The sequence below is a fragment of the Arvicanthis niloticus genome, chromosome 8 (genome assembly GCF_011762505.2).
Source record: "Arvicanthis niloticus isolate mArvNil1 chromosome 8, mArvNil1.pat.X, whole genome shotgun sequence".
In the NCBI taxonomy this organism is placed as follows: Eukaryota; Metazoa; Chordata; class Mammalia; order Rodentia; family Muridae; genus Arvicanthis; species Arvicanthis niloticus.
Genome location: NC_047665.1, coordinates 81,649,703 through 81,666,080, shown reverse-complemented (window position 1 = coordinate 81,666,080; position 16,378 = coordinate 81,649,703). Strand labels below are relative to the sequence as shown.

General features: G+C 43.8%; 1 protein-coding gene across 1 annotated transcript in view; it reads right to left on the bottom strand.

Annotated features, from left to right (window-relative positions):
• Positions 1–15,999, bottom strand: part of Jam3 (junctional adhesion molecule 3) — a 59,209-nt gene extending 43,210 nt beyond the window's left edge. Inside the window, exon 1 of the mRNA XM_034510944.2 lies at positions 15,838–15,999. Within this exon, the coding sequence (XP_034366835.1) occupies positions 15,838–15,913 (76 nt within the window). The 5' untranslated portion in view covers positions 15,914–15,999. The remainder of the gene's footprint in view (positions 1–15,837) is intronic.
• Positions 16,000–16,378: the final 379 nt, after the last annotated feature.

The window sequence follows — 16,378 nt, the reverse complement described above, 5'->3', positions numbered from 1 at the left end:
CCAGACTCTAAAGACTTCAACTAAAGATCTGAAATGAATATGAATATAATCTAGGAAAGCTCAGGGAGGCCAGAACTTAATTAATTCTACAATGTTCTCTCTACTTTAACACCCTTGCATGTGGCTAGCTGTATCTTTGAGTGGTGAACTTTGCTGAGTTGGGAGTTTTCTTCTCTCTCATTCCTTCCTCCCACCCACCCCCCAAAAATGTCCATCACCCAAAAACTATAACACAATAACCTCAGAATATGAAACTTATGGGAAAAGTTATGGGAAAAGTTATGGGAAAAAAATAAAACAACTAAAACTCTAAGTTTGTTTGTATAAACAAACCTCAGAACACGGAGGCCAGTCTAGTAATGTGCCCTTTGAGCCATGGGGTCCTCTATCGTTTGTTTAAGACAGTCTTGCTAAGCCATCCTAGAACTCATAATCCTCCTGCCTCAGTCTCCTGAGAGCTGGAATTATACATATGCACCAAACAGCTTCAGCCATTAAGAGTATTTATTGAACCACATGTTTGTTCTTAATGTAAACTCTGAGGTACAGTGGCAGCTCCTTTACTTCTAAAGATGCTGGCTGAAATTTCCACTAAACTTCAGTGTTTCCTGGTACAGGCAAGAAAAATGTCTCCCAGGCAAAGAGGTCTAATTTCCTCTATAAATAATCAGGGAACCACTTGTAGGCCTCCGACCCGACTAGGCTAATCAAGATGGCACTGGCTTCTGGTATGATCTACAAGTAAACAAGTGCACTGCGCATGCGATCACCTATGGACCAACTCAGTTTTGGCACCAACCCCTCCCGAGCAGGATATGTTAATGAAGCACTGCAATTCTGACCAATCGAGCACCTCCACGCGCATTCCCCAACTAGGGTTGAGTGTATATAAGCAGCTCGCTCTGGGTGCTTGGGGTTCCCTGGTAAATAATGAAGCGCTTTTACAATAAAGGCTGTTGAGAAGGATCCGGTTGTTCGCATCTTCCTTGCTGGTTGAGTGGGGTGCAACAACCACTTTCTGAGACAAGAATGTCTAAATGTCTGAAAGAACGTTTCTTCTTTACTCACAATTTTCAAAATTTTATTAGTGTTTGATTAGTGTTTTGCAGAAAAATTCTAGAGGACATTTTGAACATAATATTTTTCCAACATAGGAATTTAAATTTTTTTTTTAATTTGCAACCTCCTATGGGGGGTGGCAGCACACACCTTTAATCTCAGCACCTGGGATGCAGAGGCAGGCAGATCTTTGAGTTTGAGGCCAATCTGGTCTACAGAGTGAGTTCTAGGGCAGCCAGGGCTACACAGAGAAACCCTGTCTTCAGTGATAAAAAAAATTACAACCTACCAAATCAAGTCCCCTTACCTGGGAAAAAATGTCTGTGGCTATTCTAACATCACCTATATAACCAGAAGTACAAGAGGGGAAAAGGCAAAGCAGAAGAAAAGAAATCTTAATTGTAGATAAAACATCTTTTGCAAAACCAAGGGCATGTTACTAGATGGGATTCAGGGCCTTGGAAGGGCTTCCTTCATAGGTGAGGGAAGCCAGCTAGGCAACTTCACTTTGTTGATAGATAACTAAGAATCAAAGAAGCTGCAGCTTAATATATGTAGCCGCAGCAACAGGGGTTGGTAACAGTAATTCTTGACCGATTATCACTGAAAAGCAAACCTAAAAAAAGCACTTGTGGTCATGCCAGGAACTCTACTGAGTATTCTCCACATGAACTATGAATTTAATATTTGTTAATTTATTTTCTTTTTTTTTTTTTTTTTTTTTTAAAGACAGGACCTTGCGATGTAGCACAGGCTGGGTGTGAGCCACCATAAACTAAATGATTTCACCTTAACTGTAGTATACTAGTAAGTTATTTTTATTACTGTTAGTACTTTATATAGCCAGTAGTTTGTAAAATAACCCCAGAGGTGTGTAGTACTGCTGGTTTCTAGATAAGGAAAGGGCCGAGAGTGGACACAGCAGGAGTGAGTCAAGCCAGATTTAGCTTATGCTGGCTCTGATAAATAGAACGTGGAAGAGAAGGAGGTTGCCTCAGACTAAAGTTCTACCAAGAGGCTGCACAAAGAATCCATAAAGCTGGATGTCGTGGAGAGAGTTGAAAAGGAACAAGAAGAAAGATGATGTCCTGCAGTGCACAGGTCAGCTGCAGCAATGGAACTGTAGGACACCACCACGGCAGTCACTCAGAGACAGTGCGGCTCCACAGAACCTGGCAGCACACGACCAATCTCAGGGTCCTCCAGCAGAAAATCAACTATTACAGTTTTAGCATCAACTTTAGTATCAACTTATTATTACATAGCCATGTGCAAGAAGCAAGAGGGGAAGGGGGCCGTGCTTTAGCACCCAGCTTCATCTCCCAGCTCCTCTTTGAAAGGCGGGACATAGACATGAAAAGAGGGAAAGGCTACATCCAGAAAGCTACACCCAGTCATTTTCCCTTGAAAGAAAGAGTATTTGCATGGGTCATCAAGGCTTTACAACAAAGCAGGGCACATGATTCTTCCATTACAAATAACAGAGAAAAGGGGATAAGTCATAAGACCAAAACCCAAACCTGGGTCTTAATCACTCACGTTGGCTACAGGACACCGAGAAAGCAATTGAACCTACCAGGAATCTCTCCTGCCTAGCTTCCTAGCTTCCATCAGAAGGCACTATACAAACAACCAGAGAGAAAATACTTCAGTGGTCTTTCTTACCTAGCACTGGGCCTTGCACACTACAATACTAACCTAGGCAAGATATATGGCAATGTGTACATTAGAGGCATGACTATTATTATGGAGTAACTAATGGTGTTCTGACTGGATCTGAGGCCTGCTCCACAGAAGGGAATTTCATGCCTTGGTACGTAATCTTGGGCTAACTCCCATGGGAAGGAAGAACCTAAGATAGAAGTCCAAAGGGTTGATTTGTTCAATTGTAACATCCTCAAATTGTATTTAATATGTATGGTTAAATTCAGGCCAGGGCTGTTCTTCCGCACTGGGCAGCAGCTGCTAGAGAGATGCATGGCTGTCAACATGCTGAGAATAAGAAACGGAGGGCTCGGTTCTCAATAAGCACCTTTATCACACGCCATCCCACCACTGCCATGGCTGCCCCCACCACCAAGTCTAAGGCAACATCAGGGGAAAGGAAGTAGAAAGTGAAATGTGTGACGTGGTGTCACGACCATCAGCTAACGTCGTCCTGTACAGGAGCAGTGCAGCCCAAACCGCAGCAGGAATGAGGAGCTCCTCAGGTCCCATCCTTACCGAGGCATTATTGGCAGGGGAGCTTCTGGTGAGTTCTTTTCTAAATACATGGCCATGGTAGATTTCCCGTGCTCCAATGTATGGCCCCACCTAACACACAAACGGGCAGCACCAAGGAAAACACAGAAACAGAAAAAAAAAAAAAAAAAAAAAAAAAAAGACACACACACACAAATTCTGAGGAGGCTTTATTGCAGGGGCTTAAGGAGAAGTTGGAGGATTGGAATGATCATGTCTCACTGTATATGTGTATGATACTCTGATAAAGATTGTTTTTTTAACTGGCATCTTCAAACCTGAGCTAATGTTCTTCCTCGAAGTCTCTTAAAAGGCTTTCAAAATGTGTGAGGTAAAAGGTGCTGTTCACAGGTAAGAACAGAAGCGACCAGGCTTCAGTAAACCTTAATTTACTTCACACGGAGCAAATGTACTTGACAAGAGAAGCACAGAGAGTAAATTCTGTGAGCTCAAGAACAAAACACAAAATATACACCTCAACAGTCACCTAGCCTGAACTCACCCTGAGGAATGGCTTCCTGCAGCTTTTGCAAACAGCAAGTGAGGCTTTAGCCATGGCCTAAGAGCTTCGACCTCAGTGGGGTCCATACCCCCCTCCCCTCCAAAGCTGTGAACAGTAGTGCCTGGGGGATGATCAGTGGACATCAGAGGTAGATGATGGATGAGAAACTCCAGTCACAAACTCATCCCTGTATATTCTTGTCCCCTGTGTGGTGGTTTACCTCTGCTATCTCCTGAGACAAAGATTATCCTCCCTCAAGTAACATGCATGCTTTTTCAATTTAATTTTCAAAGACTTACTTTTTATTTATGTGTCAGTGTGTGTCCAAGTGCAGGCGCTCACCCCCAGCAGTCAGGGGAAGGTGTTAGATCCCCTGGAGCTGAGGTTACATGTCCTTAAGAGCCAGCTATGGAGGTCCTGGGAACCATGTGAGTCCCAAGGACTGAACTTAAGGTACCAGGCAACAGGCCCCTTTACCTGCTGCTACTCCCACTTTCCCACTGAAATTAACAGGTATGGACATAAAAATATTTTTTCGGAAAAGGTTTTAATCTTCATCTTTTACTATGACGTTTCCAAAACACAAGTTTGTGTCCCCTTAGGTCTAAAACACTGCATTCAAATAAAAGATATGGAAAAGACATGGTTGTTCTAATTGAGTGATGGCTTTATAGACTCACAGCTAAGGTTCCAAACTCATCCTGTAAAGTCGGACAACTGAGCCTGGAGATGTGACTCAAAGGCTAAGATCACTTGTTGCTCTGGCAGAAGAACAGGGTTCAGTTCTCAGCACCCACCTGGCAGCTCACAAGCATCTGGAACTCCAGTTCCAGAGGCTCGGACACCCTCTTCTGGCCTCAGTAAGTACCAATCGAACACATAGTACACATACATAAATGTAGGCAAAAACACACATATACACCAAATTTTAAAAATGAATAAATACAGCCAAACAGCTTATAGCCAAACCAAATACAGCAGCAGAGAAAATGCCCTATCTGATGATAGGCGTTAATGCTTAAGCCCTGGAGACTGGTAAGCACACCTGTAGGGCTGTCTCTCAGTCCATTTGTCTCTCCCACTCCTTCCCTGCCTCCTTCTCTTCCTTTTTCCACCTGGATATGCTTCCCAGCCTCCATGATGTTAGCCCTGCCATACTTCTCCAAGATGTGATGCACAGCAAGTTCTGAATCAGTGAGTTGCGCAAACCCTTCCTCCCTTAACAGTTTTAAGCACTGTCAAGGTGACCAACAGTAGGCATTAAAGAATTCGGTCTAATTAATAATGCAACCCCGGGGCAGTGGTGGTGTACGCCTTTAATCCCAGCACTTGGGAGGCAGAGGCAGGCGGATCTCTGAGTTCGAGGACAGCCTGGTCTACAGAGTGAGGTCCACAACAACCAGGGTACACAGAGAAACCCTGTCTCAAAAAAAACTTAAAAAAAAAAAAAAAGATTCTAGAGTTGGATTATGGCTAGAACTTAGGGAGCTGTATACTTCAAATAATGCAACCCAACCAATTACCTATGTCTCTTTGATTCTTGGTAAATAAAAGCAGGAGCTCTTGAACTACTAGATCTAGTAGGATATTTAAGGAGGAGGGTAACAGACAAACGCCTGTGGCTCTGAGAACGAGTTTTTCCAACCTCCCATGGTAGGCTTCAAATGACGCTTACCTGGCTCCAGACCATATCTAAATGCTGGCCAGAAGAATTTGCTGTTCAAGTTTTAAAAGTCTCGAATACAATTATAAAGAATGAATACATACATACATTAGTTCAGCTAATCACTTAACAACTTTGCCAGATGCCTGGAAAATCACGTCTTTGGATCTAACACTCAAAACTAAAACCCATTATCTAACAACAAAAGGAAACAATCATGAATATTTTGGTGATAGTGTAAGAGAAGAGGTGCGGTTTTAATTATCTGGATTAAAACCAGTATTAGTTCCCTGAGATCTAAATACAAATCACATAATATCTGGAAAAAATCTAGACCATTCGACCCACAATGCAGAGCTCCTTCCATCGCCCGGAAAGTGCGTAGAGATGAACAGGGTGCAGTGGGTGGCATCTGTCCTTTTAAGCTAACACTCATCCTGAACAAGGAAGAATCTCCTATTTCAGCTGGAAGCCCCAGGTCACCTTTGTCCCTGGCCTCAGGATGTCTCACTTACAGCTGTCACTGCTGTGACTTCCACTTTGGGTGACTGTAAGTCTCCTATCTATGTGGCTATGTCCTGAATGGCAGATAAAGGTCAGAGATTACAACTGTAGGACTAGGCATAGGACTAAAGCTACAGAGCCCCAGCCTGGAGCAGTGTCATATGCACTCTTTCCCCAGGGGACTGCACAGCATCCCGGAAGTGTGTAAACTACAGCAAATTATATTTGGATGACAACAGCATTCCTGTCATGGCAAACATTATTTGTATAGCTCTTCTGTTAATCAAAACAGGAAACAAGTAAAATAGAGGTTTCTGGAAATGCAATTCACCCCAACAGCAAGATCTTCACAGGTTAGACACTGCACTTCTGGACTCATAGGCAGTGAGGAGATAGTAAAAGGACAAACAGAAATAGCTTGGGCTAAACCAAAAGGCAGGGAGGGAGCACTGAGAGCACACGCTCATAGTTTAGCATTTCAGGGTTCTCTGTGTCCTTCAGTCAAAGGGAATAAAATGATGCAGAGCCTAACATTTTCAAATTACTCCAGGGATCCTGCAAAGGACAACAGTCACCCTAGAGGTGGGAACTGGTAGCTGGCACTGGGTAGAAGCCTGGTCTCAAAATAAGCATCCTTGAGTTAGGCCTAGTTGTCACAGATGAATCTTGTTCCTTATAAGCAAGGAAGCAAAACCCTACATGTAAAAGTCACGAGAAACAAGGAACACTAGATTTAGATGCCTAAGACTTTAGATATTGGAATATCGAATACAGAAACTAAGATAGCTATGAATAAATGCTAAAATTTGTTTGCATGTTGAATGAGCCAGGATTTCAACTTATTGTAGTGACAATTTTGGAATTTTTTTTTTAAAAACATGGAAATTTATTTAAGAATATGTTTTCATTTAATCCCAGGTATAGAATATGAGGCTACTTCAAACTATCCACTGCAGCTGGCTATGATTTGTCTCATGCTCTAGCAGAGGTGTGATTTTTGCCAGTTGCAGGTAGTTTCTGAGGTTTTGCCACATTTGGAATACTGGGGATTTTTCAGAGGATATAAGAATGCTAGGGCCCAGAGTTGGTGGTGGATTTTTGGTTGGTTTGTTGTTGGTCCCAGTTTATTAAGTAGTTGTGAGCAAAGAAAAAAAAAGGAGAAAAAATTAGATATTCTGATAGCAAGGAATATCAAACTTGCCCCAAGAAACCTGAAGGCCCTAATCAGCAGGAAGTGGTCTAATAATGTTCCCTTTCCCTCTCTATCCATTTTTTCTCATATCTAGTGTTAGGAAGTTGAAAAAGTGGAAAAGGGTGCAAAAAGGTGGAAGAAAGAAGAACCCACAAAGTAGCCAAAGAACCTGTATCCCAAACTGGGCTCACACTCCAGTCCCTCCTGGGTGAGTGTCCTGATTACCAGGGCTGATTATAGACACATAGCCTCAAGTTTTTCAAAGAAACCTTAAGCAAAAAGTTCCAAAAAGAACCAAGTAAAAATTCAGAAATGAACATAATAATCAGTAGGGGAAAAGTCCTCCAGGCATTGGTTCAATAACAGATAAGGCTAGAAGCAGAAATATCTAGTTGCAGAATTCAGAATAGCTTACACAGGCAAGAATATAACAGTATGAGAGGAAAAAACAACAGTCTTGGAGGACACAGTATCTGAATGCATTTAGTCAGAGCCCCAAGTTGAAAGATAAGAAAATAAAAGATGACTATTTGAACAAATACTGAATACACAGGAAAAAAAACATATAGATATATAAACTATAAAATCTAAGTAGAAAACCAAAAGGAAACTTACCTTAGTGACATAAAGCAGAAACATTTCAAAATGCCCCTCCCCCAAAAAAGAAGGGGAAAGGAGAAAACCAACTCTGAATGTAGCTAGGAAAAAGATTAGCAATCTAGAGGAAGAAATGGATACAACTCTAAACTGCTCAACCAGAGGGCTGAGCATACACACTGTCCCTTCTTCATCCTCTCTCTAAGTTCTAAGACAAAAGGACTGACAACCTAAAATAGCATGTCCAGTAGATATGCACTTGAAGAACAACATTAACCCTAGGTACAGTTTTTCAGACACAAGTACCACCTCCCCCATCAGCAGTTTTAGTTACCTGAGGTCAGCTATATCCTGGAATAGCAAATGAAAATTCCAAAAGCTGCAGTTCCTAAGTTAGAAACTGTAGGCCACTCTGCTGAGATAAAAACTGATGCTGTCCTGCTTGTCCTACCTAGGATATGGATCACCCCCTTATCCATGATGTCTACACCATATACATGACAGCTCACTGTTCACTTCAGAAGGCATCTGGCTAGTAGGTCAACCATCAGGATACAGACCGTATCCATGTAACCCTGACTTTACTCAGCGGCCCCAACACTGGCAATTCAGACGTGGCACAGAAGCCATACAGTGCTACTCTTCAGTAAAAAGCTGAAAATTCTTCACTTGATAACCAAAGAAAAAGAAGCCATCGAAGTATCTTCTAACTTTGAAAGTGTGAAGGGAAAAAGACATTAATTGTATTTTATTGTTTAAAAACTGCGTAAATCTCAGCCACAGTACACGGCACGGTAAGTGCTTAATTAAGAGGGAAAAGGCATGATGTTTGCATGTTGTGTAGAGGAACTATCACAGGACACACAGAGTTCTGCTCTATCTAGGTTTAGGAATCTACTGGGTGTCTTGGAACAGACTGTCCACAGCTAAAAGGGAGGGTCCAGAATATAAACAAAACCCAGTCTAGAACCAGGATACCCATGCTCCAGACCATTACTAAGACTGTTAATAATACTTTCTAGGTGATCTTTCCACTGCAATCTTCTTGACTTCTTTTGTTCATACATATTCCTGCTTCCGACTGACAAACAAATCTCCACACTTGCAATGGTGACAAATCCAATCTCGCATAGGTAATCCAGCTGTTGAGAGCTCAAGGGTACAAGCTATGTTATGTCCAAAAGACAGTGTCACACACTTCAGGCTCTTTCATGCTGTATTCCTGCCTTTTCTTGTGCACTGGCCCCTGAGCTTTGGAGAGAGCACTGCAGACGCCCCACGTTGGGTATGGCTCTTTTATTTATTGTGACCTTGGGCCAGGCTTCAGATTCCACATCTACAAATTCAGTACCTGTAAATAAAAATAAGTGCTGAGACCAGTTAAGGCAGCTCAAGTTCGTGTTCTCCTAAAGCTCATGGTGAAGCCTCAGTCCCTAATAAGATGGTATTAGGTGCTGGCTTTAAAAAGTAACTGGGCTTAGGTCATGAGAGTAGTACCCCATCATGTGATAGTGGCTGCTATAAGAGACATCAAGCTCTCTCTCCTTCTCCAGCCTGTGAAAAGACAACAGTCATCCACAAGCCAGGAAGAAGGCCTCACTAGGAACTGGACCTGCTAGCAACCTTGATCTCAGACATCTGAGACTCCAAAACAGTGAGACACAAATGGCTACGGTTTAAGGCACTCAGTTTATGATATTATGCTATAGTAGCCTGAACTCTCTACATTGTCTGGTACAATCCATACAATGCCCAGCACACCACATTCAACAGCTGTTATGTATCATAATAACCCAGAGTCTCAACAAACACTACACACTCCCAAGCACATCCCTGTCCACACTATTTCCTCCACTTTCTTCTCTTCTCACATTTCTACTCACCTAAACTTGCAGTTATGTGGTCAGTGGGAAGGCAAGTGTGGTGTTACATACCTGTAAGCCCTGTGTACCAACAGCTGAGGTGGAACAATCACTCAGTAAGGCCATGCAAGCATGAGGACCTGAAAGGATACCTCAGAACCCAAGTAAAGGCCAGGCGACACAGCACAAGCTGTAAATCCCAGCACTGGACAGGTAGTGACAGGAAGCCCTGGGGCTGGCTGTCCACTCTGCCAAGTGGACTCTGACCAGTCCCCAGTTCAGTGAGAGACCATGTCTCAAAAAATAAGATAGAAAGCAATTATAGAAGTCACTTGACATCAACCTCTGACACTGGATGGGGGGGGGGGGGGTAGACAGAGATAGAGAGAGAGACACTGAGAGAGAGGCAAGTCTGAGCTATACAAGCCCAGACTGTTTGTTAGCAAAGGAAAGAACAAAACACAGAAGTGCTTTAATGTAAACCGTGGCCAAAGAAAGAGAAGCAGCTGTCTTGAGGGTCTGCTACATCCTCCATAAGCTTCCAGACAGCTGCGAAGCTGCAACTCATTCTAGTGACAGGGCTGTCCGTCCACATTGGACAGAAACAGGGGTGGATAACTTTCTGCTTCCCGTGAAAGCAACCTGCCCTCCTTATTCTCATCACCTTAGAGAACCATTCCCTCCCCCTACTCCCAGCCCCATCTCCCCCCCCTTCCCCCTCTCCTCCCCCATCCCGCACTCCCCCTCCCCCCCACCCCGGGAGCTCAGTGGCTGGCACAGGGCAGTGCTCAATCAAAGTGCAGCAGCAAGCCAGGCAATCACTCGGGTTCTTTTGTTTGTTCCTAATGATGGGGGGCAGGGCAGGTACTGCGAGAGACTTCAGTCCCCCTTAACCATTTGTTGACGCCACAGCTGTTCTCCTACCCAAAGCCAGTGGCAATTAATCGCTGAAATGTGTCACAAAGAATACAGGAACAAACAAGTGAACTCCGAGGACATTCCTCCTTTATCCAATTCGGCTTCAGTGAAGAAACTAGATAAAGGCAGAGGCTACAGGTAGTTAAACAAATCACGTTTTCTCTATACTAATGTCTTATCTAAAATCTTAGTACCGTAGCTATGAGAAATCAAAACAAAGTGCAACTTTTTAAAAATTATATATATATTTTTTAATCCTTATTAAAGACTTCAAAAACAAAGCAAAAGAATCAGGAAGGGAAAGCACAGGAGTCAAGGAAAGCAGCCCTGAGCTCCGCTGCTTAGAAACAACCCAGCAATGATCGCCACATTCTCCCCTGGTGTTTTACATGACTGTAATCACAAACTGTAGTAGTGGCAGCAGCCCGTGTCCTTTAAAGCGCCTGATAAACATTTCTCCACGTTTTTCCTCTTAACTTTGCAGCTACGCAGAGTAGATGACAGAAAATACCATTTCCTTCCACAACAACTATGACAGTAACAACTGAGACTACCCTGACGTTCCTGCAGCCGCTGAACTAAAATAAGAACTACTAAAAATGCCTAGACACACAGAGTGGTTAAAAATGTTAACTGGCTTTTAAGTGACAAAGACAGACAAGCAAGACTTACTAGAGCCATCTCTGTCCTGGGTCAGTTTCCTTTTTAACATCACTGTTAATTGTACCCACACCAATGGCCAAAGCCCAGTGTGAGTGGTCATAGACATATTATGGCTGGCTCTTCAAGGGCTGGCCTTCTTACTCACTGTGTGTCCCTACTGTGATGAACACTACCTGACATAATGTAGACATGTTAACTTGGTTGGAATGAAATGAACTACAGACCATGAAATGTGATTATTCAGACAGGAAAGATGAGGGTGAGTTGAAGCTACCGGAGACAACAGAAGACAAGGCTGGTAGAACTTGAATTGTAGAAACAAAGTAAACCAACGAGGTACTGAGATGCTCTACAGATCAAATACATAAAGAGCTGGAAAGAGCTCAGCATTTAAGGCCATTTGCTGCCTTTGCCGAGGACCCAGTTCTGGTCCCAGCACCTACACAGAGTTAACTCCAAACCACCTGCTAATTCCAGTTCTGGGGGACCTGACACCCTCTTCTGGCCTCTCTGGACATGTGCATCCATACACATACAGACAAACAGGTACACATTCATACAAATAAAGTTATGGGGACTGGAGAGTTGGCTCAGTGGTTAAGAGTATTGGTTTTCTTCCAAAAGACCTGAGTTTGACTCCCAGTACTCAACTGGCAGCTCACAACTGAGAAGGATGGGGAAGTGTGGCCTTGTTGGAGGAGGTGTGTCACTGGGGGTGGGCTTTGAGGTCTCAAAAGCCCATGTCATCCCCAATTAGCTCTTTCCTTCTTCTCTTCTCTTCCTCCCTCCTTCTTACCTATTAAGATATAAGCTCCTAGTTAGGGCAGGCAGTGCCACGCACGCACGCACGCACGCACGCACGCACGCACGCCTGCCCGCTGCCATGCTCCCCACCATGATGGTCATGGACTTTAATCCTCCAGAACCGTGAGCCCCAAATTAAGTGCTTTCTTTTATAAGTTGACTTGGTCAGGGTGCTTGGTCATGGCAACCGAAAAGTAACTAAAACAACATAAAACATTTATTTGAAAAAAAAAAAAAAAAAAAAACTTTTAAAAGAAGAGGCAAAAGGTCGTAAGTGAAGAATCTTCCTTATAGATCGAAGAGCAAAGCAGCACCACAAATCCTGCTGCGCACGGTGCTGAGGGGTGGGGGAAAGGGCAATGCACGGCACACAATCAATACCACAGAGACGCAAGAAAACTGAAACACCACCACGGAAAAAACACTGTTTCCTGGGATATTGGAAACAGGTAGACTTCTGTGCATCACAGCAAGCAGCAAAGAGGCACGAAATTAATGTGTTAGGCTCCCGCTCAGTGGATAGTGTCCTTGCTAGCCTGAGTGTAAAAGAATGTGCTTACCCAACTTAGCTTCCGGATCTCTTCATGTGCCAGTGAAGATATATGTTTACAGTGTTAGAATTCAGAGGCGTGTGCAAAGATTTCAGATGTGCATTCAACCCTAATGCCATCACATGCCTGATTGGAAACACCTTGAGAATCTAGAATCAACCTCCCATCACTAGGCTGTCCTCGGCCAACTGCATGCTCTAACTCACTCACTCACTCACACACACACATATTTTCTTTTCTTTTAACCCACTTGTGCTTTGAAAGAATTTAAAGGATTTATGAAGAAGGAATTTGTTAATACGGCATCTCTGACAGCTGCAAGTTGGGTGCACTATGTCCGTGGCGTCTTCTATTACAATATACAATCAGAAAGCATGTATGATTGTGACAATCAAGTAATCAAAAGGAATTAAAATACCACAAAAGGGCAGGGGCTATATTATGTTCAAGGCTCTGAGTTCAATCAAGCAATCAGTCAATGTAGGCCATTCTAAAACATGTTTCAGGAGTCCAAGTAAACAGAAGAATTAGAGTATCTGGTCCAAAATTTCTCTACATTTCATCTCGCAAACTGTCTTCAAGACTACAAACTGTTATTCTAGTTCTAAATAAAGTCTTCTCTCTGGTAAAAAGTTCTGGAAAGTTATTGAATTGCTACATAACCACTCAAAAAGAGGATGAGGCACAAGATCTGTAAAGCTGAATCACACCAGTGATCGATCTCACAAAGGAATATTATTCATATACAAACAGTATGTCTTTGAACACATGATAATTTCACTAAACTGATCCATAGTAAGAATTTCCACAGTCAAATACAATAAACAAGTAGCCAAAGACTGAATTGCCACAGACTAGAGACTTCTAAGTTTAAGATGCTTGAGGTATCAACTCAAACACCTTACCTCTCTGCATGCATGTTTCTTCATATACAAAAAAAGGAAAAACAGTAACACAGTCTTAAGTGATCAAAATTAAATACAATAATTCACACTAAGTTGTCATAATATCGCCCAGCAAAGGGGGCAATTACATGGAATGTTTACTATGTTAGAAATTACCTTTTTTTTTTTTTCTTTTTCTTTTTTGAAATATGGTCTCTGTGTAGCCCTGGCATGCCTTGAATTTGCCATGTAGCCTAGGCTGGACTTGAAGAACTGGCAGTGATCCTCCTGCCTCTCTCTGCCCCTCAAGTCCTGAGATTACAGGTATGTGCCACCACATCCAATGGGAAACTCGTACTTTTTGTTGTCTCACTCTACCCCAGGGTAACCTGAAACTCACTGTGTATTCGAGAATGCCTTAAAGCTCACAGTGATCCTCCTGCCTCAGCCTCCACAGCCTTGGCATTATAAGCATGAGTCACAGCAGGCAGGAACCAGCATTTTTTAAATGAAAATGCTATGTAGAAATACCAAGTGAAAAGCATAATCCTAAAAATTAAAAAGGCACAGCTGTCCCCTAGGAAGATGACACGTTTTTAAAGGTTTATTTTACTTTTACTTAATGTGTGAAGGGGCCATCTGCATGTATAAATGTGAGTGCTTACAGAGCTCAGAAAAGTGTGTCAGACCGTCTGAGGCTAGAGCCGCATGCTCTTTGAGTCATCAACTTGGGTGCTGTGAACAGAACTTGGGTCCTCTGCCAGGATATCCCTTCATAATCACTGAGCTATCCCTCTAGCCCCCAGAGTACAGCTTTAAGGTATACATAAACTAAGAGCTATAGACTAGGAAACTACTTCCTTTAAAAAGAAAGCTACAGCTTTCTAAGTGGACTTATATATACATCCTGGCACCTCCATCTTTGCCTTCAGTCCTAGCCTAAAATCTCTCTATGGAATGCAAGTAAATCCCATTCCTCAATAGCAAGAAACCCACCAAATTAGCCCCACCTGAGGGGCAACATCTGACACAAGAGTCTATCAAGCCCTTAGCAGTTTCTACTTTTACTCACAAACCAGCATGAAGAAATTCATCCCTGGAGTCAACTGCAAAATGTTTCCCTAATAAAAACTGCAGATTTTTTACATGAGCAAATCTCTTCAACAATAGCGTGTTGTTCTAGTCCGTGAATAGGACGTGTCAGTGTGACCAACACAGTGGGAGCTGGACATTCCTGACACTCCTGTCTCCTGGCTAGCCTCTGGTCAGTTCTATCTCCCAACTGCATTTGGTTTGAAAATTTTAAATCAGGCAAAATCTATGGTCAAAACGACATGCTAAGGGTCACCCTTACTACAGAAGCCTGTTTGCAATACTTCTGCACCAGAGCCCTGGTTTCTACCACCGCTCTGAGCACCCCACAAGAATAAAATAATCGTCAAAACACAAAAACGCTTTGTTTTCTTGCCTGACCCTCCCCCCCCCAACAGTGCTTTGGTGTATTGTGTATTCTGGAGAACATCGTGGGCGGCAACAAATCCAAGGAACAAACCAAGGGTTGAGGAGTGGTCCGGGTTGGGCTACCTTGTGAGTAAGGAGTGGTGCCTTATGCAACCTTAAGTTTGGCACTGCTTGTTTTGTCCGTCAGTCTTGAAATAATTTTTTTTTTTTTTAAGAATGCTAATATTAGCTTCAGAAAATGGGTTCACAAACCCACTTCACTGAGCTGTTTTAAGGACTGAGATAATAGCTCAAAGTGCCCTGTGGTGTTTATGGAAAGTAACTGCAAAGTAAACGGAACAGTGTTTTTGCCCAACCGACCGGGGAAATACTGTCTCCCAGGAATTCCACTGAAAAGAAATGAGCAAAACTTTCAAGTTCAGCAGTGTGCAGAGATCAAAATGACCCAGATGCTATCTGGGAGTCAGGGTCTCCTCTACCACGCTGCAACAAAGGTGTTTATCGCTGTGCAGTCCCCGTCTCCGCACAAGGATGGCTGGCCTCGATCAGTTGAGCTTCTTTGTTGACCCTAGCAGCTCCGGGAGGACAGGCCTCTGGAGCTCCCCAAGCCGCTCGTCGTCCACGACTTCTGGGTACCACACTGCTGATGGGGTGTTTTCTCTAGCAAGTTTTAGAGCCCGTGAGGCAGCTGCCACGGTCCTTCTAAAGGGCCGTGTCCCTGTGCGGGACCAGCCGCATCCACGCGGGTCAGCACGAGACCCGACCCGACGGCCCGCTGAGCCGCGCCCGCCACTCTCCCGCAGAGGCCACCCCTCAGCTCCTCGGCCGGACCTGGAGTCCTGGGCACCGAAACCGTTATTCCACTGCGGCCCGGGCCGCTCTATCCCCATCGTCACAGACCACACACTTCCTAGCGTCACTGAAGCGTCAACTCACCCCTGAAGAGCAGCAGCAGGAAGAAGTCGGGCAGCCGCGCGCACAGCCGAAGTCGCAGCCGCCGGCTCAGCGCCATGTCGAGGGGAATGTGAGGGGCTCAGGCTTGGAGCAGAGAACCGGCCTCGTGCGCATGCGCCCAGTCTGCTTGGACCCTGCGACCCGCCTCCAGTTTCCATAGCGACCACGCGGCCGGGCAGAGCCGGCACCATAGTGACCGAAAAAGCTCAAGTCTGGTTGCTATGGATGCAAAGATGCTCAGTGCTTCCAGGTGCTACCTCTGTCGATAAACTTAGCGGGAAGAGAATTAAAAAACGTGTCTGGGAGGGAGGCGGGGTAGATTTGTGAAATTGTAGATTATCGCTACAGATCTAAGAAGGATTACTCCATTAAAATTTAGGAAATGTTGGGGCTGGTGAGATGGCTCAGCAATGAAGAGCACCTGTTGCTCTTGCAAGGACCCGGATTCCATTCCCAGTATCCATATTGTGGTTCACAATCATCTGTAACTCCAGTTCCAGGCGATCTGACGCTCTCTTCTGAC